This window comes from Solanum dulcamara, chromosome 8, assembly GCF_947179165.1.
Source record: "Solanum dulcamara chromosome 8, daSolDulc1.2, whole genome shotgun sequence".
Taxonomy (NCBI): Eukaryota; Viridiplantae; Streptophyta; class Magnoliopsida; order Solanales; family Solanaceae; genus Solanum; species Solanum dulcamara.
The window spans coordinates 794,815-821,837 of record NC_077244.1 but is presented as its reverse complement, the minus strand read 5'-3'; the positions used below and the strand labels follow the sequence as shown (position 1 = coordinate 821,837).

The 27,023-nt window shown below is 38.6% G+C and overlaps 1 protein-coding gene across 1 annotated transcript; it reads left to right on the top strand.

Annotated features, from left to right (window-relative positions):
• Window positions 1–2,289: 2,289 nt before the first annotated feature.
• Window positions 2,290–27,010, top strand: LOC129898553 (DExH-box ATP-dependent RNA helicase DExH8). Its single transcript, XM_055973133.1, has 14 exons — window positions 2,290–2,551; window positions 4,609–4,786; window positions 7,256–7,429; window positions 7,621–7,768; window positions 15,467–15,781; window positions 16,361–16,507; window positions 16,584–16,764; window positions 20,627–20,907; window positions 21,002–21,124; window positions 21,246–21,390; window positions 21,458–21,726; window positions 21,806–21,997; window positions 24,742–25,266; window positions 26,500–27,010. Exons 1-14 carry the CDS (start codon window positions 2,392–2,394, stop codon window positions 26,713–26,715), a joined length of 3,054 nt encoding a protein of 1,017 aa, XP_055829108.1. The 5' UTR covers window positions 2,290–2,391; the 3' UTR covers window positions 26,716–27,010.
• The last annotated feature ends 13 nt before the right edge of the window (window positions 27,011–27,023 follow it).

Genomic DNA, 27,023 nt, shown 5'->3' with positions numbered 1-27,023 from the left:
TCACATCCCCACTACTATCCCAGGCCCCCAGATCCTTCAATTTCTCTCCCATCTCCAGGGCACTAGTTGTGGTCAAACTCCTCCATTTGATCCTAGGTCGGTCCTCCCCGACCCTCTTTTTCCTCGTCATCTTGATCCCTAAATCCATCACCAAGAGCTTATGTCGGGTTGTAAGGCTATCGATCGGAATGACCTTACAATCTTTGCACAGACCTTTATCATCCTTTCTAAGGAGTAGAAAATCTATCTGAGTCTTAACCACCGAACTACGGAAAGTAGCCAAGTGTTCCTCCTTCTTTGGGAAACTCGAATTGGGTATCACCAACCCAAAAGCTCTTGCGAAATCCAAAAGTGAAATTCCTTCTCCATTTCTATCCCCGAAGACAAAGCCTCCATGCACATCATCATACCCTCCCGAAATAAATTCGATATGCCCATTGAACTTCCCTCCCACGAAAAGCTTCTCAGTAGGAGGTATGCCTCCCACTAACTCATCAAAATCCTCCCAAAAACGCCTTTTATCCTCCTCACCTATGCTCGCTTGCGGCGCATAAGCACTAATAATATTCAACGTGGTCCCTTCAACAACCACCTTAATCGACATCATCCTATCAGTGACTCTCCTAACCTCCACCACCTGATCCCTTAAATCATTGTCTACTAAAATGCCTACCCCATTCATATACTTTGATCTACCAGAGAATCAAAGCTTATACCCGTCTACTTCCTTAGCTTTAGAACCTACCCACTTGGTCTCTTGGACATAAACTATATTAATCTTACTCTTCTTTAGAATCTTAACTAGCTCTATGGATTTTTCCGTTAACGTCCCAATGTTCCAAAAATCTACTCTCAGTCTAGACGCTCTTTTAACCCACTTGCCCCTCCTTACCCTCGTCCATGTCCCCATTCCTGAGCGAGAACATGACCCTAGTCTACCATAACTATCCAAAGCCACGAAAACGCGTATGAACTAATAAATTATTCAAAGGTCTAAAGTCAGCAAATTGTAACAATAAGTGTATGAACAAAGAATAGATATGAAAACCAGAGGTACCAACTCCAGTTGGAATGAACCTGGTTCACGTCGGCTTACCAACAAACTTCTTTTCCTCTTAGAAAATTTATCGAACAGATGGGGTGCATTCAAAATCAAAACTTCTAAAGATGGAGATGAACAGTTAGTTGTTGCTGTTAATGATATCGTGAAGATAAACAAGAAACAACAGTGAATCTGAAGAATTGGGTCTGTTTCAGCTGTAGTATAATTCCGAGTAGAACTGGTTTTCAAAAGTAATAATATTAATATCATTTTGTTAACCAAACACAATCCAGAGAATGTGACCTTAATTTCTTATCTTTTTAAGTTTTACTAATAAATATATTATTTCCTTATATAAGAAGTCACATACCATAATACGAAACTTTTGGGGATGACTTTTATCATTTGTTTGAGTTAAAAACAACAACTACTCTTCGCTTCATAACGTATATATTATAAATATAAGGCATGATGAAAGAAGGAATGTAATTAGGAAAGTGTAATTAAGGGAAGAGAGATCAACTTATAGAGTTTGCACGAGAATTACTATATAACCATATTATCTTTGCCTTTTAATTTAGGTAATACGAATTTATACTTTGTATTTTTTTAATCGAATATTAATTGCTTGAATACGTTTTAAATTCTCGAGAATTTTTTTAAAAATAAATTCTTTATAAATTTGTTTTGTGTCTCTAAAACTAACGATTCATTTATTAATAAGCGAATAAGACTCGCATGTGGTTGATTCAGACTTCACCACCTTCTTGTTCTTTTCTATATTAAATATGATATACGTGAAAACATTCATTACAATAGAATCTAACCTTACCCTATGGAAATAGCCATTAGATTTAGAGTGTTTTTAACTTAAATGATATTTTTATATTAATAAATAAATTCCAGTTACTCTGAAATCGTTTTTATACCTTAAGGGATATTTTTGACAATTTTCGATTTAATGAATAACATGTTAGAAAATGACATATATGAATTAGGATTTTATTATTAGACCCAAAAAATAATAAATAAAAGACGAGATTTGCATTAGGACACACAAACAATATTGTAAAAAAAAAAAAAAGGATTTAGGAGAGACAAAGATTGAAATAATTTTTGAATTTTGAAAAAAACATTGACCGTAATATTTAGTGAGCACGCACAAATTCACGAAATCTTTAAGCGCGTAATATCACCGCCGCACTATAAATACCATAGGCGGGAGCAGTTCCCTTTCCCTTCAACAAACAAAAAAGCAGAAGAATTTACATTTTTTTTCCCCATCGTTCTACTCGCTTGAAACTTGTTCGCTAAGTTTATTGTTTTTAGGGCTTTGATTTATCCGGCCAATGGCGTCTTCTCCGACTTCATCATCATCATCACCATCAGCGCCGGAGTTATCATCGTCCTCGGAGTTTCCTGTTTTACCAGTTGCCGCGTTGAAGAGTAAAATCGTTGAGAAAATTCAGGAGAATCGCGTCACTCTTATCATTGGTGAAACTGGTTGCGGTACTATTTCTCTTGCTCAATATCAACTTGTATATCCTTTTTTTGGACTCTGATTACATATGTATACACGTATATGAAATGTATCGATAGATGCTTTTATTTCTGGGAATCGGACTGTATATATATGTACATTGAAGGCTTAAAGTTTTTTTTTTTTGATAACCGTGGTGATCGGGCCAGTAGATAGGAAGAAATCATCTAGTGGTGGGATTTGAAGAAATTTTTATAATTTCTAGTGAAGTATATGTCTTATTAGATGTCTCATTTTCTCGAACTAACTAATGAAACTTAAAATTGTAGTTCTATTGGCTTACTTTTTAAATTTCAATGATCTAATAAATAAATGGCATACTGATGGATAATAAAAGTTGTACTGAATCAGTGGAGTATGGAGATTGGAGGGAGAGGCACTTTTAAGTTTAAAGTGTCGTGGAAGCAGAATAACATATATATGAATTTGCTATTTTTTATTTTTTTATAACTTGGTGATTGGGCCAGCTTGTGTTCACCTAGGTTATGTTATGTGCTATCTCACACCAGTAGTCCAGTCTAGATAGATGAGAAGAAATTACTTAGTGTTTTTTTTTCTTTGTTGTGGTTTGAAACTTAGTCTTTAAGGTTTGGTCCATTTCATAGACCTCTAGGCCAAGCCCTTGAGTGTGAAGTTGGTGCTTTATATTGTGGATTCATCTAACACGAAATTCTCAATAGAAATGCAAGTGTTTTGGCCCTTTAGAATTACCATAGGGTTGACTTTCTCACACTTCCTTTTAGTTGTGTGATCAGCACCAAGGGTGTGGTCTAGCAAAAATGGCATACTGAACTATTAAAAAAGGGCTTACAAAGTCCACTCGGAGTATGTAAGTAGCAATTTTAGAGTAACGTATATATGAGTTTGATACTTTATAAGTTTTTTATAACTTGGTGATTGGGCCAGCTTGCGTGCTGACTTATCAGCTACCTCACACAAATAGTCCAGTATAAGTATTTGGTAACTTTGCCCACCAAGGTCTAGATAGATGAGAAGAAGTTACCTAGTTTTTTCTTCTTCTCTTTTTGGGGATTTGGAACGTATAGTCTCTAAGGTTTGCTCCACTTCATAGACCACCAGGTCAAACCTTTGAGTGCGAAGTCGGTACTTTATATTGTGAATTCATCTAACACAAAATTCTCGTGAGAAATGCAAGTGTTTGGCCCTTTAGAATTACCATAGGGTTTAACTCTGTCACACTTCCTTTAAGTTGTGTGATCAACACCTAGTGTATGGTCTAGTGGTCAATGACGTAGGTTAGGAATCATGAGGTCCCAAGTTCAAATCTCAATGGAGTAAAAAAGAATGGATGATTTCTTCCCATAGCCTTGGTGGTTAGAAGTTACCCGGTATTTGGTGGTGGTTGGAGATAGGTGTATGCTGGTGGGAGATAGTAGGTACACTATCAAATTAGTCAGAGGTTGTGAGGTCAGGTTATACTACTCACTTTCACCTAGCTGACTGCATTGGTGTCTACTGTACATTTCATGATATTTCCTGGTATTTTGTGCCTTCAACTATGTATTCTCTGTATGTGCTCTAGACTAGATGCATTCATGACTTACATAGGAAAGAGACCTGCGATGTCCTCATCACTGGTTTCTTTCATGACCTTTAATTTTCTCATTGACAGCTCCTTTCAGTTTTCTATTTATGAAATGTTCTGTACTCCCGTGTATAATTTATCCATAAATGGTTATAATTTATCCTTAAATGCTTGTTATATTAATAGTGTGTCTTTACTTCTTTTTATGATACATGTTACTTAAGTATCTTATCCAAATCCTGCTTTAAACATTGGGGCTCCAAGTTAGTTGGTAAAAGTCAAATGAGTATTCAGATGTTATTAATGGTTATTAGATTCTTCTATGGTAAATTCTACCACACCATTGTTTGAACTTTGGGCATATTACTAGCTTAGTAATTTTTTGTGAAATGTGCATAACATTTGCTTAATGTCATGCTACTAGTTTAGAATTTATCAATTTGCTCGCTTTAATTAGTAACTTGTTGCTTGGTAATTAAGGAAAAAGCTCGCAAGTCCCTCAGTTTCTACTAGAAGAAAACATGGAACCCATACTTTGTACACAACCAAGGAGATTTGCTGTGGTTGCAGTTGCTAGAATGGTGGCGAAGGCTCGAAAATGTGAAGTAGGTGGAGAAGTTGGCTACCATATAGGCCACTCCAGGGTATACTCAGAAAGGTAGGTTTTGTTGGTTCTCTCTCAGATAAACTCTTCATCCATGCCTTGCTTGAGTTTCACCTTTTCACTCATAATGTTTGAATTGGTTACTATTCTTCTCCTAATCTGAAGTTTGATTGCATTATATCCTATAACATAAGCTACATATGAGACAGCAAAAGCAAAAGTTTACATAGTGTTAGAAGTAATAGAAAACCTTTTGGTGCACCTGCATGGGTGGTATGTTTATATAGTTGAGTAAAATAGTCTTTACTCTTGCCAAGGATTCACTTATGAGAAAACATTTTATTTGACGAAGATCCTTTAGTTTAAACACACATGCACATTTTTTAAAGTTAAGAGTCTCAGGGTGCGTTCCAACAGCTACTCATTATCTCAAGCTTGAGGTCGGTATATAAAATCTCACAATTTTGCCCTATTTGGTGTACTGTTTTATATGGGGGCTTCCCCATCCCCCTAATCACTAATAAAAAAATTACTTTGTAAAGAAATCCTATTATTTGCGCTTCTAAGATACTAGAAGTTCTCTACATTTAGTACTGACATGCAAATCTCTAAATAGACTAGAAAAGACTCCTAAGAACGCTAGCTGTAAGGTAAGCATAACATCATGACTACGCCTTAGGCACCATTAGTCATGTCCCATAAATGAATCTTTTGCATCCATTGTCTATGTTATGTTGAAAGATAGAAAATGTTCCCAACATGTTGAAACAAACTGAGAGATGCTCAATTTTGGCTGGAGAAAATTGCCGATACTGGATATCATCTAATGCATTGACGATTTCTATATGGCCTTGTCAAATGAGTTTTAATGAATTTTCAAAATATAAGAGCGACTTCGTCGTTACATCATGCTCAATTATGGTCATTTCTGGCATTTTATTTATTTTATTTTTTGTTTAATTTGGCTTTTTTTTTTTATTTTTTTTTATTTTTTATCCTCTGAAGTAATAGACTGAAGGGGAGCCTTGGAGTAACTGGTAAAGTTGCTGCCATGTGACCAGGAGGTCACGGGTTCAAGCCTTGGAAACAGCCTCTGGCAGAAATGCAAGGTAAGGCTGCGTACAACAGACCCTTGTGGTCGGGCCCTTCCCCGGACCCTGCGCATAGCGGGAGCTTAAGTGCACCGGGCTGCCCTTTTTCTGAAGTAATAGACTGAGAAGTAGAAATACAAACGCTTCCCTTTATTTTCTTTCTCTAATTCTTAGCTAATGTGTACGATATAAAGAAAGATTATTAGGTTATTTCTAAACTCAATATTTTGAAATTTAGAAATCAGAATACACCGCCAGTGTAAAGCTCATTTCAGTCGATATCATTTAATCTTCAATCTCCAACATAGTGTACCAGCTCCCTATGATTTAAACTAATTATTAGAGGGTATCTTTAAATTAGTGCTACTGGGACCTACAGAGAAATCGAAATAACTGCTAGTATAAATCTATTTCTATCTTCTTATTTCTTTGACATCATTTAATATTCTTCATCTCCAATTAAATGTACCAGCTCTGAAGGATTTAAGCAACTAATAGAAGGGAATCCCCTGCAACTGGCAAGTAATACAGTTAACTGATAGATTTAAAAGCCCATTCCTGCAACTGGCAAGTAGTACAGTTACTGAAAGATTTAAAAGCCCATTCCCTGTCTTGTTTTTATGTGTTAATGCAGTTTCATGGGAAATATATGCATCTCAATACACTATATTGTCACATTTATATAGTTTAAGTTATAGAGAACATAACCTCCTATTGATATATTGTTAGTGAGTCTGTATAGCCATTCTCAAAAATGAAAACTAGAGTTGTATACTTGTCTTTCTCCATACCAGAGCTTTAGCCACAATGTAATTTCAAAACAATTGAATCTAAAGAACCTAAGCTCTAAAAAATTAAAATAGAAGCACTATGTTGACATTAGTACATCTGCACATGGAACTAATGATGAAACGGGAAATAAAGTTCGTCTAAAATCAGAATAAGTAATTTATAACATACAGTAAACAAATTTAAAACATATATTCTACTATATATATAAGAAGCTAAGAGCAGCTTCATAATGAGACTTCCAGCTTAGATATCCCAGACTCAATACTAATTTGAAACAAATTACAAACGAATAGGAGAAAAAATTTCAGTAATTGCTTCTCTCGTCAGTGGTTATTGCATGGGAAGCCATTTTGGCACCTTAAGCATTGATTTGTTAAGATGCAGTTTGCATGGAACAGCATGGAATTATTCTGATGTTTGAACTGCGATGTTGTGGTTAAAAGGAAGTATACCTATCTTTACGTTTTCCTTGGCAATGTCCCCGCTCTTTTTGTGAAACAGTATTAATGAATGTCCGTAATGGATATATGAATGTGTTTGTGTTCCAATCATATCCAGCAATTTTTTTCAACTAATTATTGTTTCTTTCGTTGTGATGTATCTTCATTACTTAACTTATCAAGTCAATGTTATGTCACAGATCTAAGATTGTGTTCAAAACTGCTGGAGTTCTACTGGAAGAAATGCTAGAGAAGGGCTTGAATGCACTAAAATACAAAGTTATCATTCTTGACGAAGTGCATGAAAGATCTGTAGAGTCAGATCTCGTTCTTGTTTGCGTCAAGCAGTATTTGCTTAAAAAGACTGACCTGAGGTAACATTCTCTTTCTTGTTCTATTTTCTTCTTCTGTATTTTGTATATAATTGTCTATCTTTGTATGAATTGTTTGTGATCTCTCTGCCTTTTTACTTCGGAAACTTGATCTACTATGTTGCGTGCATCACAATCTCATTGGTGATAAACTGATAGTGTGCTTTGTGGGTCTATTTGGCTCAACTCTACAGGGTGGTATTAATGTCTGCTACTGCTGATATAGCAAGATACCGTGAATACTTTAGGGATCTCGATAGGGGTGAAAGAGTAGAGCTATTGGCAATCCCTAGTTCCGGACAAGACACCATATATCAGCGAAAAGTTTCATATATTGAGCAGGTACGATTCATCTACTTTAGAGAAAAGAATCTATTTCATTTACTTGTCCACAAAAAGGAAAATACATTCAGCAACTTGTTCCTTATATAGAAAATTTGTCATGCATCTATGGTTTTTTTTAAAGCATACTCCATCAACCACAGTTAGCGGAAAATCTGTAACTTTGGCATTCTCCTCTCTCCAGATTAAGTTTGTTTATTTATGTTTAAATTCATGGTTTACCGGTCAAAATGTAGTTTTGAAGTGTGCTGAGTCAACCTGACTTGGCTTTGTCCTACTGCCTTGGGTGGATACATGAATCTGTTCTTGTTCACATAGTCTTATTTGTTGAAAATTTTCTGTTAACGTTCAATTACAACTGTCAGTTCTCGTGTTCTATTATTTTACCCCTTTTCCCCTCTTTTTCTTAGTTATTGGGCTTTGTAATTGGCTGCAAAGATCTCTGCTAGAAATGAAGCAGTTGCATTGAATTCCATTATTGTTATTGCCTTTCCGAGTTGTACTTTTAAACATAAGCTTGAAGTTTGCTCCAAGGAAGCCATTCTGGAACATGATAACCTTTTGTTAGTTTAGCTTTCATGTAGACCAATATAAGGAATAAGAATCTTTCATTTCTAAATTAAAATTTTGATGGAAGGTCCTCATTTGAACGGTTATTTCTTGAGATAGTTGATTTGTTTGTGTTCTGATTTGTTGCAAATGCAATAACAACTGCTTAAGCCTTAACCCCAGCAACACACTATATCAACCCTATCCTTCCTTTTATTCCATCCTTGGTCAGCATTAAATTTGTAAAAAATGATATAAAAGTTGCGACATACAAATGATTTTTAAATAACTACCGTGTTCTAATTACAAATATAAAATCTTTGAGATAATTTACACCAACTAGGCCTTGAATAGGTAGATACATTATCATTTAAAAAAGTAGATGTTTTTGTGTAGGTAACTATGGTTCACTAGAAGTGAATATTTTGGATTTGACAAAATTCACCATATTGTTATGTGACACTATTGGCTGGATGATTCGGATTATACTCTCTTCATCTTAATATAGATGTCTCTCTTTGACTATTTGATGCATTACTATTTTTTCTATTTTTTTAAAATTTGTTGATAAAGTAAAGATATTTCATATCATAAATGTTAGAATAGGAATAGGTGTACACAATCCTATTTAGAATAGAAATAGAAATAAGAATAGTTTATAGTATCCTACTTGAAAAATGATTGTTTTACAGTGTATATAAATATGGTCTTTGTGTAATATTGTTCTTACACAATTCAATTAAATTTTTCTCCTATATTTCTCATCTAGTATCAGAGCAACAACAACAATAATAAGAAGCCCAGTATAGTCCCACCATGTGGGGTCTGGGGAGGGTAGAGTGTATGCAGACCTAACCTCCACCTTAAAAGGTAAGACGGCTGTTTCCGAAAGACCCTCGGCTTAAGAGAGAAGAACAAGGGAGGAGAAACAAGGAAAACAAGGAAAACAAGGAAAACAAGGAAAACAAGACATAGGTCAGTAGAGCCAAGCATATAGAAAACAATATAAAAATATGAATAATGAGAGCGATAAAGTCAGGGTAGTAAAGATCGGGGAGAAAGGAGCATTAATTACTATAGATAAATAGGATACCCAAAGTAAACCGGACCAACAAATATAAGCAGTAATCACATGCAAAAATCAAATGTTAATAAACAAATGAGCACAACTACGAATACAATAACAACAACAAACCCAGTATAGTCCCACCATGTGGGGTCTAGGGAGGGTAGAGTGTACGCAGACCTAACCCCCACCTTAAAAGGTAGGGCGACTGTTTCCGAAAGACCCTCGGCTTAAGAGAGAAGAACAAGGGAGGAGAAACAAGGAAAATAAGACATAGGTCAGTAGAGCCAGGCATATAGCAAACAATATAAAAATATGAATAATGAGAGCGATAAAGTCAGGGTAGGAAAGATCGGGGATAAAGGAGCATTAACTACTATAGATAAAATAGGATACCCAAAGTAAACTGGGCCAACTAATATAAGCAGTAATCCCATGCAAAATCATATGTTAATACACAAATGAGCGCGACTACAACTACTATGGAGAACAGATAGGCCACCTAGCCCACTATCTTAGTCTGAGTCCTCCATAGCCTCCTATCTAAGGTCATGTCCTCGGTGAGCTGCAACTGTGCCATATCATGTCTAATCACCTCTTTCCAATACTTCTTCGGCCTCCCTTTGCCCCTCCTAAAACCGTCCATAGCCAACCTCCGCACTGGAGCATCTGTGTCTCTCCTCTTCACATGCCCAAACCATCTCAGTCTCGCTTCCCGCATCTTGTCCTCCACCGATGCCACTCCCACCTTGTCTCGGATATCTTCATTCTTATTCTATCCATCCTAGTGTGCCCACACATCCACCGCAGCATTCGCATTTCCACGAATTTCATCTTCTGAACATGAAGTTTCTTGATTGGCCAACACTCCGCCCCGTACAATAGAGTCGGTCTAACCACCACTTTGTAGAATTTGCCTTTGAGTTTTGGTGGCACTTTCTTGTCACACAGCACTCCGGAGGCGAGCCTCCATTTCATCCACCCTGCACCGATACGGTGTGAAACATCGTCGTCTATATCCCCATCTTCCTGTATAATAGACCCAAGGTATTTGAAGCTTCTTTTCTTTTGAATGGCCTGGGTACCAAGCCTCACTTCCCCGTCAGCCTCACGCGGCAGGCCACTGAAACTGCATTCCAAGTATTCTGTTTTGGTCCTACTCAATTTAAATCCTTTAGACTCCAACGTCTGTCTCCAGCCCTCCAGCTTGTCGTTAACTCCGTTGTGAGTCTCGTCAATCAGGACTATGTCATCCGCGAACAACATACACCAAGGCACCTCACCTTGTATTTGTCTTGTCAATTGATCCATCACCAGGGCGAATAGAAACGGGCTAAGAGTCGATCCCTGGTGCAACCCCATCGTAATAGGAAAGTGCTCCGAGTCCCCTCCTACAGTCCTTACCCTGGTCTTAGCTCCATCATACATGTCTTTAATCGCTCTAATGTACACCGCAGGTATACATTTCGCCTCCAAGCATCTCCGTAGGACCTCTCTTGGAACTTTGTCATAGGCCTTTTCTAGGTCAATGAATATCATGTGTAAGTCCCTTTTTCGCTCCCTATACTGCTCCACCAATCTCCTTAAGATATGAATGACTTCTGTAGTCGAGCGCCCCGGCATGAATCCAAACTAGTTCTTTGAAATAGACACACTACTCCTCACCCTCATTTCTATCACCCTTTCCCACACTTTCATGGTGTGACTTAGCAGCTTGATACCTCTATAGTTGTTGCAGCTTTGAATGTCTCCCTTGTTCTTGTACACGGGAATGATTGTACTCCACCTCCATTCTTCCGGCATCTTCGATGTCCTGAAAATGACATTAAACAACGCAGTCAGCCACTCCAATCCTACCCTACATGCGTTCTTCCAAAATTCCCCAGGGATCTCGTTAGGTCCGGTCGCTTTTCCCCTGCTTATCCTACGAACAGGTCCCTTAACCTCCTCAACCTTTGTTCTCCTACAATACCCAAAGTTGCGACGCCTATCCAAGTGCTCCAAGTCTCCCAACACAAAGTCTCTGTCCCCTCTTTCGTTCAAGAGTTCGTGAAAGTATGACTGCCATCTCTGTCTAATGCTGGATTCCTGTACCAGTACTTGACCATCCTCGTCCTTGATGTACTTCACTTGATCCAAGTCGCGTGCCTTCCTCTCTCTCGCCTTGGCAAGCTTAAATAGCTTCTTATCCCCGCCTTTTTCCTCTAGTTCTGCATAAAGGCGTTCAAAGGCTGACGTTTTAGCCGCCGAAACTGCCATCTTCGCCTCCTTATTCGCCAACTTATACTTTTTCCTGTTCGTTCGCTTCTCTTCATCATCCTTACTATTTACCAACTTTACATATGCCTGCTTCTTTGCTTCTACCTTTCCCTGGACTTCTCCATTCCACCACCAATCCCCTCGGTGCCCACCATGGCGGCCTCGTGAGACCCCCAGCACCTCTCTAGCTGTTTCCCTAATGCAGCTGGCCGTCCTATCCCAAATACTGCTCGCCTCCCCCTACTATCCCACGCCCCCATAGCCATCAGCTTCTCCCCTATCTCTAGGGCACTAGACGGAGTCAAACGACCCCACCTAATCCTCGGTCGGTCATCCACGACCCTCTTCTTCTTCTTCCTTCTTATCTCCAAGTCCATGACCAATAGTTTATGTTGGGTCGTAAGATTCTCACTTAGTATGACCTTGCAGTCCTTACAGAGGCTTTTATCATCTTTTCTAAGGAGCCAGAAGTCTATTTGCGTCGCCGCCCTCGAGCTACGAAAGGTTACCAAATGCTCCTCCTTCTTTGGAAAACTCGAGTTGGCCACCCTTAAACCAAAAGCTTTTGCGAAATCCAGGAGTGAGGCTCCTCCACTATTCCTGCACTCGAAGCCAAATCCTCCATGCACCTCGTCATAGCCCGTCGAAACAGACCCAATGTTCCCATTGAAATCTCCTCTTATGAATAGCTTCTCAGTAGGCGGTATACTGACCACCACTTCGTCCAAGTCCTCCCAAAAGCGCCTTTTTGTCTCCTCGTCCAACCCCACTTGCGGCGCATAGGCACTAATAATGTTCAGGGTGAGCCCTCCAACGACTAACTTAATCGTCATCATCCTATCATTGGTCCTCCTAACCTCTACCACCTGATCTCTAAGCTTGCTATCTACTAAGATCCCTACTCCATTCTTATACCTCGACTTGCCCGAAAACCAAAGTTTGTACCCGTCCACCTCCTTAGATTTAGGTCTTACCCATTTAGTCTCTTGGACGCAAGCTATATTAATCTTACTCTTCTTAAGAATCTTAACTAACTCTATGGACTTTCCCGATAAAGTCCCAATATTCCAAGACCCTACTCTCAATCACCTCGGTTGGGGAGAAAAGCTTTTTTGTTGTCGGAAAATCCCTCTCCCCTTTATTAAACTCTTCCCTCAGCCCCCTTAGCCCCTCCAACCCTGGCCCTTGATCCCAACCGAGAACATGACCCTAGTTTATCATCGCTCACTAAAGCCAGAAAAGCAGAAATACGCTATTGAAAGGTTACTCTCAGATAAACGGGCGATCAATAGCATAGCACAAGTTAGCAATTGTTTAATAACAGTGAGACAGGTACTTAATTTGGCACTGCAATAAATATTTATAGGCTAAAATATCGGAAATGGGCTATTGGAGGTACCAACTCCAAGTTAGTAAAACCTGTTCTCTGTCGAAACACTGTTCACTGTCGGAAAAACACTGTTCACCGTCGGAGCACTGTTCACTCGCCGGAAAACTGGATACAAATATATGGTCAGCCTCGGAATGCAGAGGCGACCACCCTGGGAGAAAAAACAGAGCCGAAAAATGGCCAAAAACTGCCACACGCGTCGGCGCGTGCAGCGCGTGGCGGCGCAGATCTGCGGCTTTTGGCGGCACGTGACGGCGTGTGGCTGAGCAGATCTCAGAGGAGCTACCTGGGGTTTGCTCGCCTGAGTGTTCCGCACCTCGTGGTGTTGTTGGTTTTGGCAGCAGGCGCAGAAAAATTGAAGAGAGAGAGAGCGCAGAAAAATGAGCACAACTACGAATACTATGGAGAAAAGATAAGTCACCTAGCCCACTATCTTAGTCTGAGTCCTCCACAGCCTCCTATCTAAGGTCATGTCCTCGGTGAGCTGCAACTGTGCCATATCATATCTAATCACCTCTTCCCAATACTTCTTCGGCCTCCCTTTGCCCCTTCTGAAATCGTCCATAGCCAACCTCTCGCACCTCCGCACTGGAGCATCTGTGTCTCTCCTCTTCACATGCCCAAACCATCTCAGTCTCGCTTCCCGCATCTTGTCCTCAACTGATGCCACTCCCACCTTGTCTCGAATATCTTCATTCCTAATTCTATCCATCCTAGTGTGCCCACACATCCACCATAGCATTCGCATTTCCGCGACTTTCATCTTCTGAACATGAAGTTTCTTGATTGGCCAACACTCCGCCCCGTACAATAGAGTCGGTCTAACCACCACTTTGTAGAACTTGCCTTTGAGTTTTGGTGGCACTTTCTTGTCACACAGCACTGCGGAGGCGAGCCAGGCATATAGCAAACGATCCCCATATTTTTGGAACCAAAAACATCACACCAGAAAAACATGATGTGAAATTTGTCTTGAAAACAACAAGAAACACTGGATTACAGAGATTTGGTTGTCGGAAAATTTGGATCTCACTGGAAACAACCTGGAATTCGCTAGAACCCTAATTCCGGTGATCAAATCTGGTCACAAACTGCACGGATCTAGTCGGAATGGCTGGACGACTATAACTAAAAAAATTGCTCAAAAAAATCGTTCGGAACAACCCTCACTCACTGGCGCGTAAGCTAGATCTCGCCGGAAAATTGTCACCTTTGATCGGCGCGTGAGAGCTCGTGGGGTGATGTTATCCGGTGGTTCTGACTTGGGTTTGGTCGCCTGAGCCCTTCGAGTATCGTGGTGGTGTTGGTTTTCGCACAACACCCATAGAGCAAAAGATGACACAAATCAGTTCCAACAAACCATCAGAAATTGACGCACGGTGACTTGTTTCTACCTTTGAATTTTCTCACCAATGCTCTGATACCATGTGAGAAATATAGGAGAAAAATATTATTAAATTGTGTAAGAACAATATTACACAAAGACTCTATTTATAGACACTATAAAACAATCCTTTTCCAATTAGGATACTATGTACACCTATTCCTCTTCTAAGTAGGATTATGTACACCTATTCCTATTCTAACAATAATAAAATTATCCATTTAACGGGAGAATGCGCAAGTTTTCAAATAGTAAGATTACCCTAATTTAGAGAGAGTAGATCCATGATACCATGATTTGGTACTTCTAACTTTTCCTCTCAAGTAAGGCCTCCTCTTTGTTTAAAATACCAAATGAAATGTGTGAATATGAGTTATATGCTATGAGGATCACATGAAGAGTAAAGTGATATTAACATAGAATACTAATATTGTAAGTTACATTGAATTTTTACTGGATGGAGAGCTTTGCAGGTTGGGAAAGGGGTCAAGTAATTCTTAGCATATAAAAAAGGAAAGCGGGTCAAATAAATTTTAGTTATTTCAAGTTGAACTTGATGTTATCAAACTAGTCTATTTTCTAAGTTGAACTTGATGTTATCAAACTAGTCTAGTTTCTAAGTACTAGACATCAAAACTTCACACAGTAATAAAAAAACTAACCCCTTATTCACCTTACAAACTGTTCAGTATCTAAAATAGGACGTACATTTACTGTGGTCTTCCACTTAATTAATTTCCCTTTTCCTATTTGGCTTCTATGATGTATGTTGTTGAGAAAACTCATTGCAGTTTATGTAATTTCTAGTCACTGCATGGTATATTTTTATACTGCAAAATTTTTTATACAGGGTAATATTTCTGCTTTGCCTGCCAGACTATGGAATATTTTAAATTTATCAGCAAGGGAAAAATTATGAACATCCTAACTTCATCAAAAAGAGCAGCAAGTGATTTATTTAGAGGATATTCAAAAGTGCTTCCTATAAATTACTAATGTATTCCATTTTATATAAATTGGGATTTGCAATGAGTATTATTTTCCTAACAGGTAGCTGAACTCTTTAATATGGAAGCAGAAGAGGCGGCTCTGAAATGCTGTTCTGGTCCAAGTCCATTGGCAGTTGCTGCTGATATCGACCCTGAAATGTATCAGCTCATACTCAATCTAATTATACACATCCATAAAAATGAAATGGATATCGAAAAAGGAATTTTGGTCTTCCTTCCAACGTACTATGCACTTGAGCAGCAGTGGCGCTTATTGAAGCGTTTCAGCGAAACATTTAAGGTTCATATCCTACATCGTAGTATCGACACTGAACAAGCTCTCAATGCCATGAAAATCTGTAAGTCGCATCGTAAGGTATGCTTTCCTAACTCTCTTTTTTCAACTTCCATCAGTATCTCAAAAATCTGTGGAGATAGTCCTAAAAGCAGGCGGAGTACTGCACCCAAGGGTGTGACATAGTTGGTCAATAGAGTGGGGAGAACCATGAGGTCTTGGGTTAATCAAATCCCAGTAGAGACAAAAAAAACTAGGTGATTCTCATTTGCACAAGGCCCCAAGCCTTGGTGGACAGATTTACCCGGTACCTGTGCGGGTGGGAGGTAGCATGTACCTGCTAGAATTAGTCGAGGTGCACGCAAGGTGGCCCATACACCACCATCAAAAAAAGGGAACAACTAAAGTACTTATAACCCCCCACAGCCCCTGGCCTGCTCAAAAGATAGAGTAAGAGTTCTTGCAGGAAAGAACATTCTTATAACATCTCTTAACATTTCCCTTAACCCCGTTTCCTGGTTTTATTTCTGCAACTAGCTGCTGTAGATAGTCAGTAAAATGAATATGGTTACTCCATTCTCGTCTCTACAATGTTGATGCCTCTTGCTAGTTATCAAAAATATACTGATGCCTCTATCTGAAACTTAAACTTTTCCCCAGGTTATTTTGGCGACAAATATTGCAGAATCTTCTGTTACGATACCAAAGGTGGGCTATGTCATTGATTCTTGCCGTTCTTTACAAGTTTTCTGGGATAATAATAGGAAAACAGATTCTGCAGAGCTTGTGTGGGTTTCCAAATCACAGGTACCAAGTGCACCCCATGTTTGCCAATACTGATCTCTCTTCATGCGATTATTGCTTCTAATGTTTTGAGATGCAGGCAGACCAAAGGAGAGGGAGAACTGGACGGACTTGTGACGGCCATGTATATCGATTGGTAAAAAGATCATTTTACGGTCAATTAGAGGATTATGAGCCTCCTGCAATACTGAGATTATCGTTAAGGCAGCAGGTACTTCTCCTTTGCTGTGCTGAATCTAAAGCCATCAATGATCCCAAAGGTAATCAGTTAAAATTCCGTTCTTTTTTTTGCTGGATTCTGAGCATCAGAATTTCTTTTCTTTCCCTTTCCTTTTACATGATTATCTTCATGAAATTGCTTTGCTGCTTCAACTTGAGTTTTGTTGTGAAATTTTTCTGTAATTTAATGAAAATGAACAAAGCATGCTTAGGGATGGAAGAGATGTATAATTGTCTTGTTTGTCCTCCTATTTTCTTTCTACATCGTTAGTCTTGCGCTACTATGAATTTGCTTTACTGTTACGAGTGCTATGAGGATTATTATGAAAAATGTTTTGCCGACTTCTCTAAGGAGATAACAAGATTGTTTGTCAACAAATATCGAAACTTAAATATCACACCCCAAATTTGGAGGAGCACGTGACCCGTACTGGATGTCTTTTAACTTTCATGAAGCGAACCAACTGGACATGTCTACCCGCTACCTTGGACATATGTGCATCATTTTATAGAAAATACATAACTCTAAAAGTGAAACACAAGGGGAGCGGCCTCAACATAAGCTGTGAAGATTATAAATATGGGGTTGAATACATAGAGTAACACTTACTCTTGTCCGAATTTTCAGTAAGACACCTTAACTTAGCCAAGGCCTATTTAACACCTGACAATTACTTAACCTGTGCCTATAAGACAAGTCCTCTGATATGGTAGAGCGCATGTTTGTTCCACATAAGTTGAGCGTGTATTGTCAGAGTTTTAGCCAAAAAAGTTGAATCTCCGGCTATATTTGAAGTACTAATATTTCTCGGTCAATGCCACCTTCTTCCCCTAGTACCCATATTTATCAAGAAAATAGCTCATAGACCTAGCAGAACAAATGTTATTAAAAGGGGATGTAATAGTAACATCAAAGAGTTGGAATCTACCAAATTTCTTCATTAAAAGCTTACCATGTGAAGTATTAATGGTTGAGCTATGTTCCTCCTCCAAAGTGTTCTCAAGTCTCTTAATGACCCCACTTCTTCTTTTTCCCCAATGGGTTATTTTTATACTGCTAGGGTCTCTTGTGTTACTGTTGCCCAGTCTTGGTCTTCGCAAGCCCCCTTATTTCCCTAAGACCAGCTTCCACCGGTTGAGGGTTGTGTTGGCCAAAATATGCTGCAACATTATTATATTCAAAGCTGGGCCCCTGATGTCTGTCTCGCAACGAGCTCTCATCAGTGGCATGCCTTTCCTACTCAGGCTTGAACTCGTGATGGCGGCCATGATATGGGAAGTTTACTGTAAGCTTTCCGTGACCATTTCCTTGCAGAGGACACCTCCATCATTACACAAGGCCATCTCGACCGGTGCCTGGAAGCTCAGCTTGATTCCAAATTTGGTTTTCGGCCTTTTTTGTGTGACTATTTTGCCATTTCAGACCACTTCCAACTCAAATCACTCTTATGATATCATATCCCAGTGACTCCACTACTCTCATGGTGGTCCATACACATCTCGTGATTACCATATATTTTTTTTGAGAAATTAGTCCTGTTGTATTCTTCAGCATTGGAAATGCTGGCGTACCATCAAAAACATGTTACAGAGAAAGTAGACTCCTCTATTTCCTCTATACAGTTTTGTGTACACCAAAAAAATAAAGTCACTAGACAATTCCATTTCACATCATGGACTGATCTGATCTTGTCTTCAAAACACCTTCCATTTCTCTCCCTCCAGACTGACCACCATATGCAAGAGGGTATTATCCTCCACCATTTTTTCTGACATTTACTTCCCCCTTCTTTTCATCCAACAGCTCATTAGATCAGCTGTATGTTCAGGCATTGTCCACGCTGTCTTTGTGAGACTGAAAAGCAAGTTCCATAATTGAGCTGTGAATTTACAGTGTAGGAACAAGTGATTGTTTGTCTCCCCAGTCTCATTGCACAAAAAAATCTAGTCACCACAGCTCTCCCCTTCTTTTGTAACACTTCAAGAGTAAGGCATGCCTTTTTTACCACTAATGATGTGAAGCATTTCACTTTTGTAGGGGCTATGTTCTTCCGGACATTTCTCCATATCTTCAGCTCTTCCTCCTGCATAATGCTATTCTCCCTCTTGTATAGCTTATTTACTGTGAAACTTCCTTCTGAACTGTGTCTCCATCTAAGTCTTTCATGCTCCATTGTTGTCCCACCAAAAGTATCCACTTCTTTTAGCAAGTCGACTACTCTTTCTACCTCCCAGTCATTTAAGTGCCTTCTGAAGTTAAGATCCCAACCTAGGGGGGACCAGCATTCAGACACAACAATTTCAGGGTTGCTAGATAGTAATATGAGATCTGAAAATTTATCCTGCAGTGGTACTTCCCCTAATCCAGTTATCCTTCCAGAACCTAACATTGTTACCATTGCCCACTCTGATTTTAGAGTTCTCCAGGAGCTTTGACCATAGACCTCTGATAGCCCTCCATACGCCCACCCCATAAGTGCAATTCATTTCATTTGAGCACCGAGCACTGTTCTGTCCAAACTTGTGAACAATTACTTCCTTCCAGAGGGAAGTTTCTTCATCACAGAATCTCCAAAGCCATTTCATCAAAAGACAACTGTTTTGAATTTCCAGATTTTTTATTCCTAGTCCTTGTGCTTAACACCCCTTCTCGCAGGAATGGACTTTTGGCGTGTGGACAATATGATGTGGATGCCTAACATTGGATAAACATAGAATAAGGATGCATCTATCTCCAATACCATGTTAATAAAATGGACCTTGCAAAAGCTAACTCATGAACTAAGGATTTCCGAAGAGCTAAGACCATGAAAGGAGCTAATCAACCAAAGTGAGACTCTAACACCTCCCGTCTCCCGCACGCCTAGGACTATATATCTAGAGCATGGACACCATATAATGGGGGCCTAACATTGGGTAAATCAAGCGTTATTATGGGTTTGACTTTGATTTCAAGTTAAGAAAATGAATCTTGTGTCTAACTCAATCTCAAAAGCTAGCTCATACCATATAAAAAGATAATATTCCCTCAACCAATCTGGACCACTTAACTTTAATACACAATTTATTGCTATCATTCAGCTTAAAAGTTCAGATAGCCAATTAGCTATTTCATCATATTATTGATTGGTTGCTATATATTCTTCTCCATGAAAGTTTATATCCAAAGTGATGGTTAGCATTTTCAAAAAAGTGCCTGCTGATCTCCATGTGCTTGTTAACTGTAGCTACTGCAATTCACTATCAGCTTAGGAGAATGATTCTGGTCAGTTCTGTAAAATCTTCTATGGTTCTCAGTTGGTTTGAGAGCTCAGATCGTACTGTTGCTTGAGCTATAATTTGCTCTTCTGTGGAAACTGGCTGTCTTGAAGGTCAAAGAGATATGTTGGTTATCAAGGTCACAATGCAAAATGTATTCATTAACAATTTAATACATGTTATCAACTGAGAATTGAAATGTCTAATATGGTAAGGAGTGAAATCATGTAGAGTCCTTTATATTTATGATTTGTTTCTGAAGTGTGAAGACTTTCCTCCCATGCCTACAACCAAAAGAATGGGAATAATGACATGAGACAAATTTGCTGCAAGTATTAGAAAAAACTTGTCTAATCTACTCTATTATCTGATCCATGGCGCCCTCTACAGGGTGGGCTGGTTGGACCAAGAAGTCAAACCGACCTGCTCATTTGTTATCCATAGTTTAGGCACAAAGCATGACTAATCAATTTATAGATGGGCTGAACAAATGCCAGTCATCCAAATTAGCATGGTCTTGAGTGTTATTATCATCAATTTGCGTAAGTTTGTTGGCTATGTTCCATAATTCTCTCTTCCTTTTGTTGGTCTACTTCTGTTTGTAATGTGGGATATTAGAATTTAACTTATGGATGTTTGGTTTAGTTCTGCTACGGAAGGCTTTAGACCCTCCAGAACCTGAAGTGGTTGAGGATGCATTGAGTTTGCTTGTTGACATCCATGCACTACAAAAAGTACCTCAAAGGAGCCGTTATGAGCCTACTTTTTATGGACGATTGCTTTCCAGCTTTTCTCTTTCATTTGATGCTTCTGTATTAATAGTCAAGTTTGGAGCCATAGGAATGTTACGAGAAGGCATTGTTCTTGGTATATTGATGGATATGCAGCCACAGCCCATTCTTCGTCCTTTTGGCCAAGAAAATTTGGTACTATCCCTATATGCTTGGACATGAGAATGCCACATTTCATTGATGTTTAGATTAATTGAACATTCTTTGATCAATAATTTTGATTTTCCAGTTCATGAAGTACATTGACGACTTTTTCAGTGGAGATTCTAGGGCCACTGGTTTAACGGGTAGAAAAGAGGTAACCTGTATGGCAAATTCGTGCGCATTTCAGTTCTGGCAGCGTGCCTTCAAGGTAAAACCACATGACACCAGGATATTCTCCCCCCTCCCCTCCCTCTTATCCCTTGGTTCTTTTGCTTTATTTTGCTGGGATGTGGGTTTTCTTCTTCTTACATATATGTCTCCAAATGAAGGACAAACACCGCCTTGAACATTTAAGACAACTCTTCAAGTTGGATGATACAAAAGACAGAAAAATAGTGCTTCCAAAAAGTGAAGAAGAGTGGTGCTTATTCCATAATCTCTTGCAATCGGCACTGAACCAAGTTACTGAATCATGTATGTCATCCTGAATTTTACCAGTTTAGATCCTTTGTTTTTTTGTACTAAGCTTGTGCTGCTGCAGATGATGAAGTTCTGGACTCTTTGCATCGATATCGACCCCAATTTCTTGCTACATCAAGTGGCATACCATCTTATTATAATCCAAATGAATATCAGCACAAGTGCCATCTCGACTGTGAGCAGTATTTAGATGCTGATGCCTTAGATATGAATTATGAGCTCCGTGAACAAGGTAGTGAAATAAGGAAATGCATTTCTGTTCCATTTTTGGGCCACAATGAATCTTTAGCACATAAGGTGGCTCAAAATTTGGCAAGCGTAGTCAAAGAGGTACTGTATTGTGCTTTTACTTTGCTGTTTTATTTGATGTCAAGATTTTGATATCATCTTCCTTTTCGATGTTGACTAGATGAGAACTCGGTCTTCTACGGATGTCTCTGGAAAGCATGATTTGTTGGTCTATGGTAATGGTGGTTCCACCAGGGAAGCTTCTCTGTGTAAGTATTTTCTCGCAGGCATGTGCAACCGGGGTCCCCACTGTTCCTTTTCTCATTCTTTACAAGCACAGAGGCCCGCTTGCAAATTTTTCTTCTCTTTACAGGTATCACTAGTTTTATGGCTTATTCAAGTTTTTGCCAATAACAATGTTTTTTTTTTTTGAAACTGGCAACATGGATATAGGGGTGGCAATTTCAGACCATATTAGTGAAAATCAGCCCATTTTACCCATATTAAATGAGTTGGATCACTCATTTTTTAAATGGGTAAATATGGACTTCAGCTAATTTTAAAAGCCCAAACAAATATGGTTAAAATGGGTAAACTATGAATATCCATTTAAGACCCGTAACAGATCGGTCGTTTACTCCCTTGGATATTCATTATCCATTTAACACGTAAAAGTCTCCAATAAATTTGGTGCTTCCAACTGTAAAACAAAATGTACAATTAGACTCCTACTTTATCTCCTTCCTACACTTCCCTCATCAAACTTTTCTCTCTCTCCCTCTTTTTGTTTTGGAAATAAATAATTATATATAAGTTGTAGTTGATATTCTACATAATGTCAATGTATGTCCCACCTAAATTTAAGATGCATTTATTGCACCTTCTTCTGGGACCCAATATTAACTAAACAAAAAAGGGTCAAAAATACTCCTAAATTATAGTAAAACCCTCTTCTTCTTTTTTTAAAACTATTTATCATGAAAAAAATAAGTGGAGGTGGGATTTTTATTTCATCCAAGAAGAAAATGACACATGATAAATACTTTTAAAAAATAAAAAATAAAAAGAGGGTTGTTAGTTTCAAGGGTTAAAGTTGGCCAAAAAGATGGATGAAAGGGTATTTTTAGACCAAAAAGATGAGTAGAGGGTATTTTTAGACCAAAAGGTGAATAGAGGGTATTTTTAAACCTTTTCCTACAGTTCAGAGGTATTTTTGGTCCTTTTCCGTTAATTAAATTTATGTACCAAAAATATTGCATAAATTAATAAAATTAATAGAAAAGACAACCCAGAGCACTTTCCTTGCATCACTTGCAAGAAAAAATGACGGGAAAAAAGGGAAAAAGAAAAAGTAGGATAAAAGATTTATTATTTATTTATTTATAACCACTTTTGTAGTTTTCTGTTATTAATAAATATCACCCTTTTAATAAGTTACGAATATATTAGAATAAAAGAAATATTACAAAATGAATTGTGTTCAACATCCTTATTTTTGCATTTGTGATGCAAAAACTATATAAGTTCTGAATGTGACATTTCAAAATTTAAATATTGATGCATTTTATATTTGAATATCATTATGGAGAAGATTATGGAGAAGATAGAGACGATTCCCAGTTTCACTTACTCAAGGAAACATAGAGAGGTTTTAAATGGGTTAGAACCATTTTACCCAAACCATATTTGACCAAATCCATATTTACCCATATTTTATATGAGTGGATTGTAATCCAATCCATTTTGGGTCAATCCGATCCAATCCATCCAAATCCGATCCAATCCACCCATTTTTCACCCCTACATGGATAGCTAATTACAACAAACTTAGGAAATCCACTATCTGTATTTCATCTACTATACATTGCTCTTTACACCAAAAAAATAAAGTAGAAATACAGTTTCCTTTGATCTTCTTAATGGAATTTGATCTGCCTTTGAAGATTCTCTCATTCCTCTCCTTCCATATAGTCCACCATATGCAAGCTGGGACAGTTTTCCACCATCTCTTTTGGCTTTTCCTCTCCCTCCTTCTAATCCAGCAACTCAATAGATCAGCTCTGTGCTCTGGCATTGTCTAGCTTTCCCAGCCAAGGTGATGAATAAGGACCAGACCTGAGAGGTTACCTTGCATTGGAGGAAAGGGTGGCTGTTTGTTTCAATAGCTTCCATACAAAGAGGGCATATGGAAGCTAAGTGAGATTTCCTTTTCTGTAAAGCTTCATTGGTAAGACATGCCGTTCTTACTATCAACCAGGAGAAACATTTCACCTTATTAGGTGCCATGCTTCTCCAAATAGCTTTCCAGGGACCTCTGTCTCTTCCTGTCAGCTCTGAAAGTCCGGTGGTTGTGCGGAGGTTTTGGGATTGCAACCCAATCAACAAGGTGGTGCGATCATTGAGTCTTGTACCACTCGGTTGAACAACTGGCACATGGTTTGGAGACTCCAGCTTACTCACTGGATAGGTCCTTATTGGATTAGAAAGTTCAATCACCCCCCTATGACACCCAAAAAACCGGGCCGAACGTCTAAACACCTGCTTCCATTGAATAATATCATGGCAACTATTATATACCGACATACCGTGGATTTTAGTAGACCTAAGTAGTCATATTTGACCTTGGGAATCATCACAAGTATGGCCGACCTGCTTTTGAAATATATACCGTGCTACCATTTTAACTAAGTGAGCTAATTATTTGTTTTTAGAATAAGATTTCATGATCTGCAAGTGCATGTATTTTCACATTCTGTACGTGATTGCTCGCGAAGGAGGAGAAAGGGGAGTTTGGTGAAGGAGGGGAGTGGTGGTTTGGATTTGGAAAGAGATAGGAGAAGGTGTATAACAGAATGAGGAGGCAGAAGAGCTTGCATTAGTGGAAGGGAGGAGGAGAAAGAATGGGGAAGAATCGACAAAATGCTTCAGGGAGTTGAAAATAAGCATAGATAGAAGAGGAAAATACTTTTTGGGTGCTTATTTACCTTATCCAAAAATTTATCATATATTAAATGGTCCTAATGCATATCTTTGGCTTCTCTGTATTTTCTTCTTACCAAATTTTCTCAAGGTTATTGATCCTCCTATCTGACATATTCTAAATTTACATATCTATAGGGATGCCGGAATGGAGATTCATGTTTCTTTTCTCACGATTCAGTTCCATCTGCTTATTCTGGTGTTCTGTCAAGTTTATGCCTGCCGGAGAATGATGCTGCTGATGTGCGGTCACTTCTGCAATGGTTTCCTGTACCCTATCATGGGTGCATCCTCATACTGGATGACAATGATTTATATTTTTCATCACATCTTGCACGTTTTTATCCTCCATCTTCGATAATCTCCACAACATCCCTTCGAGATGAATCCACACTTGACCAGTTACCAGCTGGTGTCAGAATTCTGTGGGGCCATTCACATCCATACAACACGATAATATCCAAAACTGCAGGGAGTTCAGTTCCATGGAATGAAGTTAAATGTGTCCTGTGGTTCCCAAAATTTGAATCAGAACATAAAGAAGCGCATAGGAACATGATGCAGACCTTTTTTGAATATTTTGCCATCCGGATGCTTGGAGATGCCTTATATGAAGCTAAAGTAATTATCACCATGAATAACTTACGTTTCTCATACCTACAGGTAATTTACTCATACTGGCTTTGGTAATTCCCAATAGAACTATGTGAAAGGGAAGAACAGGATCTAATTGGACCAAGTCTTTTTTGTGCTTTCTACTTAAAAAGTTAATTGACAAGGGACAAGTTCGGAAGTTATTGCATATTTTGGTAATTTTGAACAACTTCCCGAGATTCCTTGAGTAGTTTCTCCCTGAATCTTTTCTTAACTTTTCCTAACTTTCTGACAGTTCTGTCGAAGTGCACTATTTGTGGGTGTAATGGGGATGGGGATGGAGGCAGGAAAGGAACCTGGAAACATAAATGCTAAATCTCTATCAATTAGTTATTAGTAATTGAGTTTTTCGGTAGTTGACATGAAAAAATATGCATTGTATGTGGAGCTGCTTGATATTTTAAGCATCTGCAATGGGAAATGAAATGAAAAGGTATTACATTTTTGTCTATTGAGGTATAAAATAGGATGTCTATGTGAAGGTATATGATACTATGTTGCTCGGTGTGCATTTCTGTGATATAAACGCACTAATCTGCTGTTGTTTTCTCATATTGTTCCACTACTCAATTGATATATCATTTTTGCCTTTACTTGGCATGATTGCAATACCTGAACTTTCAGATGAGAAAATATTTTCTGCTGTCTCATGAATAGAAACAATTATATTTTCCTCTGCCATACCCTTCGGTGCAACCCTCACCCCACCACTGAATGACAAAGGAAAGGAAAGAAAAGATAATTCATGGAAGCCTAGCATATTGACTTCATATTATGTGTGCTATCTAATTTTATCAATATATATATATATATATATATATATATATATATTTTTTTTTTTTTCTGTTAACCATTTGGTATGGGGGATCCAATCTTACTAATCCAGATTCATGCTGGGTAGGACCATTTTAAGGGGGGAAGCACTCCACCAGGAATATGAGTGCTATTTAATTGTCCCAATATTGTTGCATACAGCAATGCACATTTCGAAGAGAATGCCTGAAAATCTCTTTCGGGGAAAACTAAAGATGTTTCTCTGTTCTTTTCTATTGGCTGAGGCTCTCGAGTCATTTTGAACCGTTGTTAAATCTTGGCAAGTTTTGTAATATATTCTCCTTATAAAACCTAGTCCCCTTCCGTAAATCACATCTGTGCTAATAGAAATGCTTCATTGATTTAGATTATCCCCCCCCCCCCCCTCTTTACTTCACTGAAATTGAATGTTTGAGACTGTTGCCTCAGGTGGAAAAGCTGGCGAGGGAGTGCTGCTTTTTTCTCAACGATTCATTTCTATTTGACGAACAGAACCTTGGAGAATTATTTGATGAGGTTAAAGCCAGAAACCCAATGCTGAAGTCAAGGCCTGTCTCGTATGTTTTCTCACTGCATCCTCCTGTAGACGTCCAGTCTGGTGATTTTGCAACACTCCTTAATCAAAATGTGAGTAAGGTTGTCTAGATATAAGATCAGCTCCTGAATGATGTGCAGCTCGGGGAGAGTTAATGTTATGCAAATTCGCGTAGAAGTAGGGATTTTGACTTGTGAAATCATTTCAGTAACCACAGCGCGAAAAAGGTTTTCTCGTATACTCTTAAATTATCAACTATAGAGGGGTTTGTCATGTACATATTTATCTCATGAGGGAGACTGCAGAGTGTTCTCGTTTTGATCAGTTTTTTTGTTTAATCATTTATCTCCCCCTCCCATGTGTTTCTTGGTTATGATAATTAATGGTGAGCTTTATTTTAGTGTTTTTTTTTTGTGTA

What these genes read in the sequence shown, in the direction of transcription:
- LOC129898553 (XM_055973133.1), top strand. Translation starts at nt 2,392, where the DNA reads ATGGCGTCTTCTCCGACTTCATCATCATCATCACCATCAGCGCCGGAG. An exon ending in AAGTTTCATATATTGAGCAG is followed by an intron (nt 7,769 to 15,466) that starts GTACGATTCATC and finishes TTTTCCTAACAG; the next exon opens with GTAGCTGAACTCTTTAATAT. An exon ending in TGTGGGTTTCCAAATCACAG is followed by an intron (nt 16,508 to 16,583) that starts GTACCAAGTGCA and finishes TTTGAGATGCAG; the next exon opens with GCAGACCAAAGGAGAGGGAG.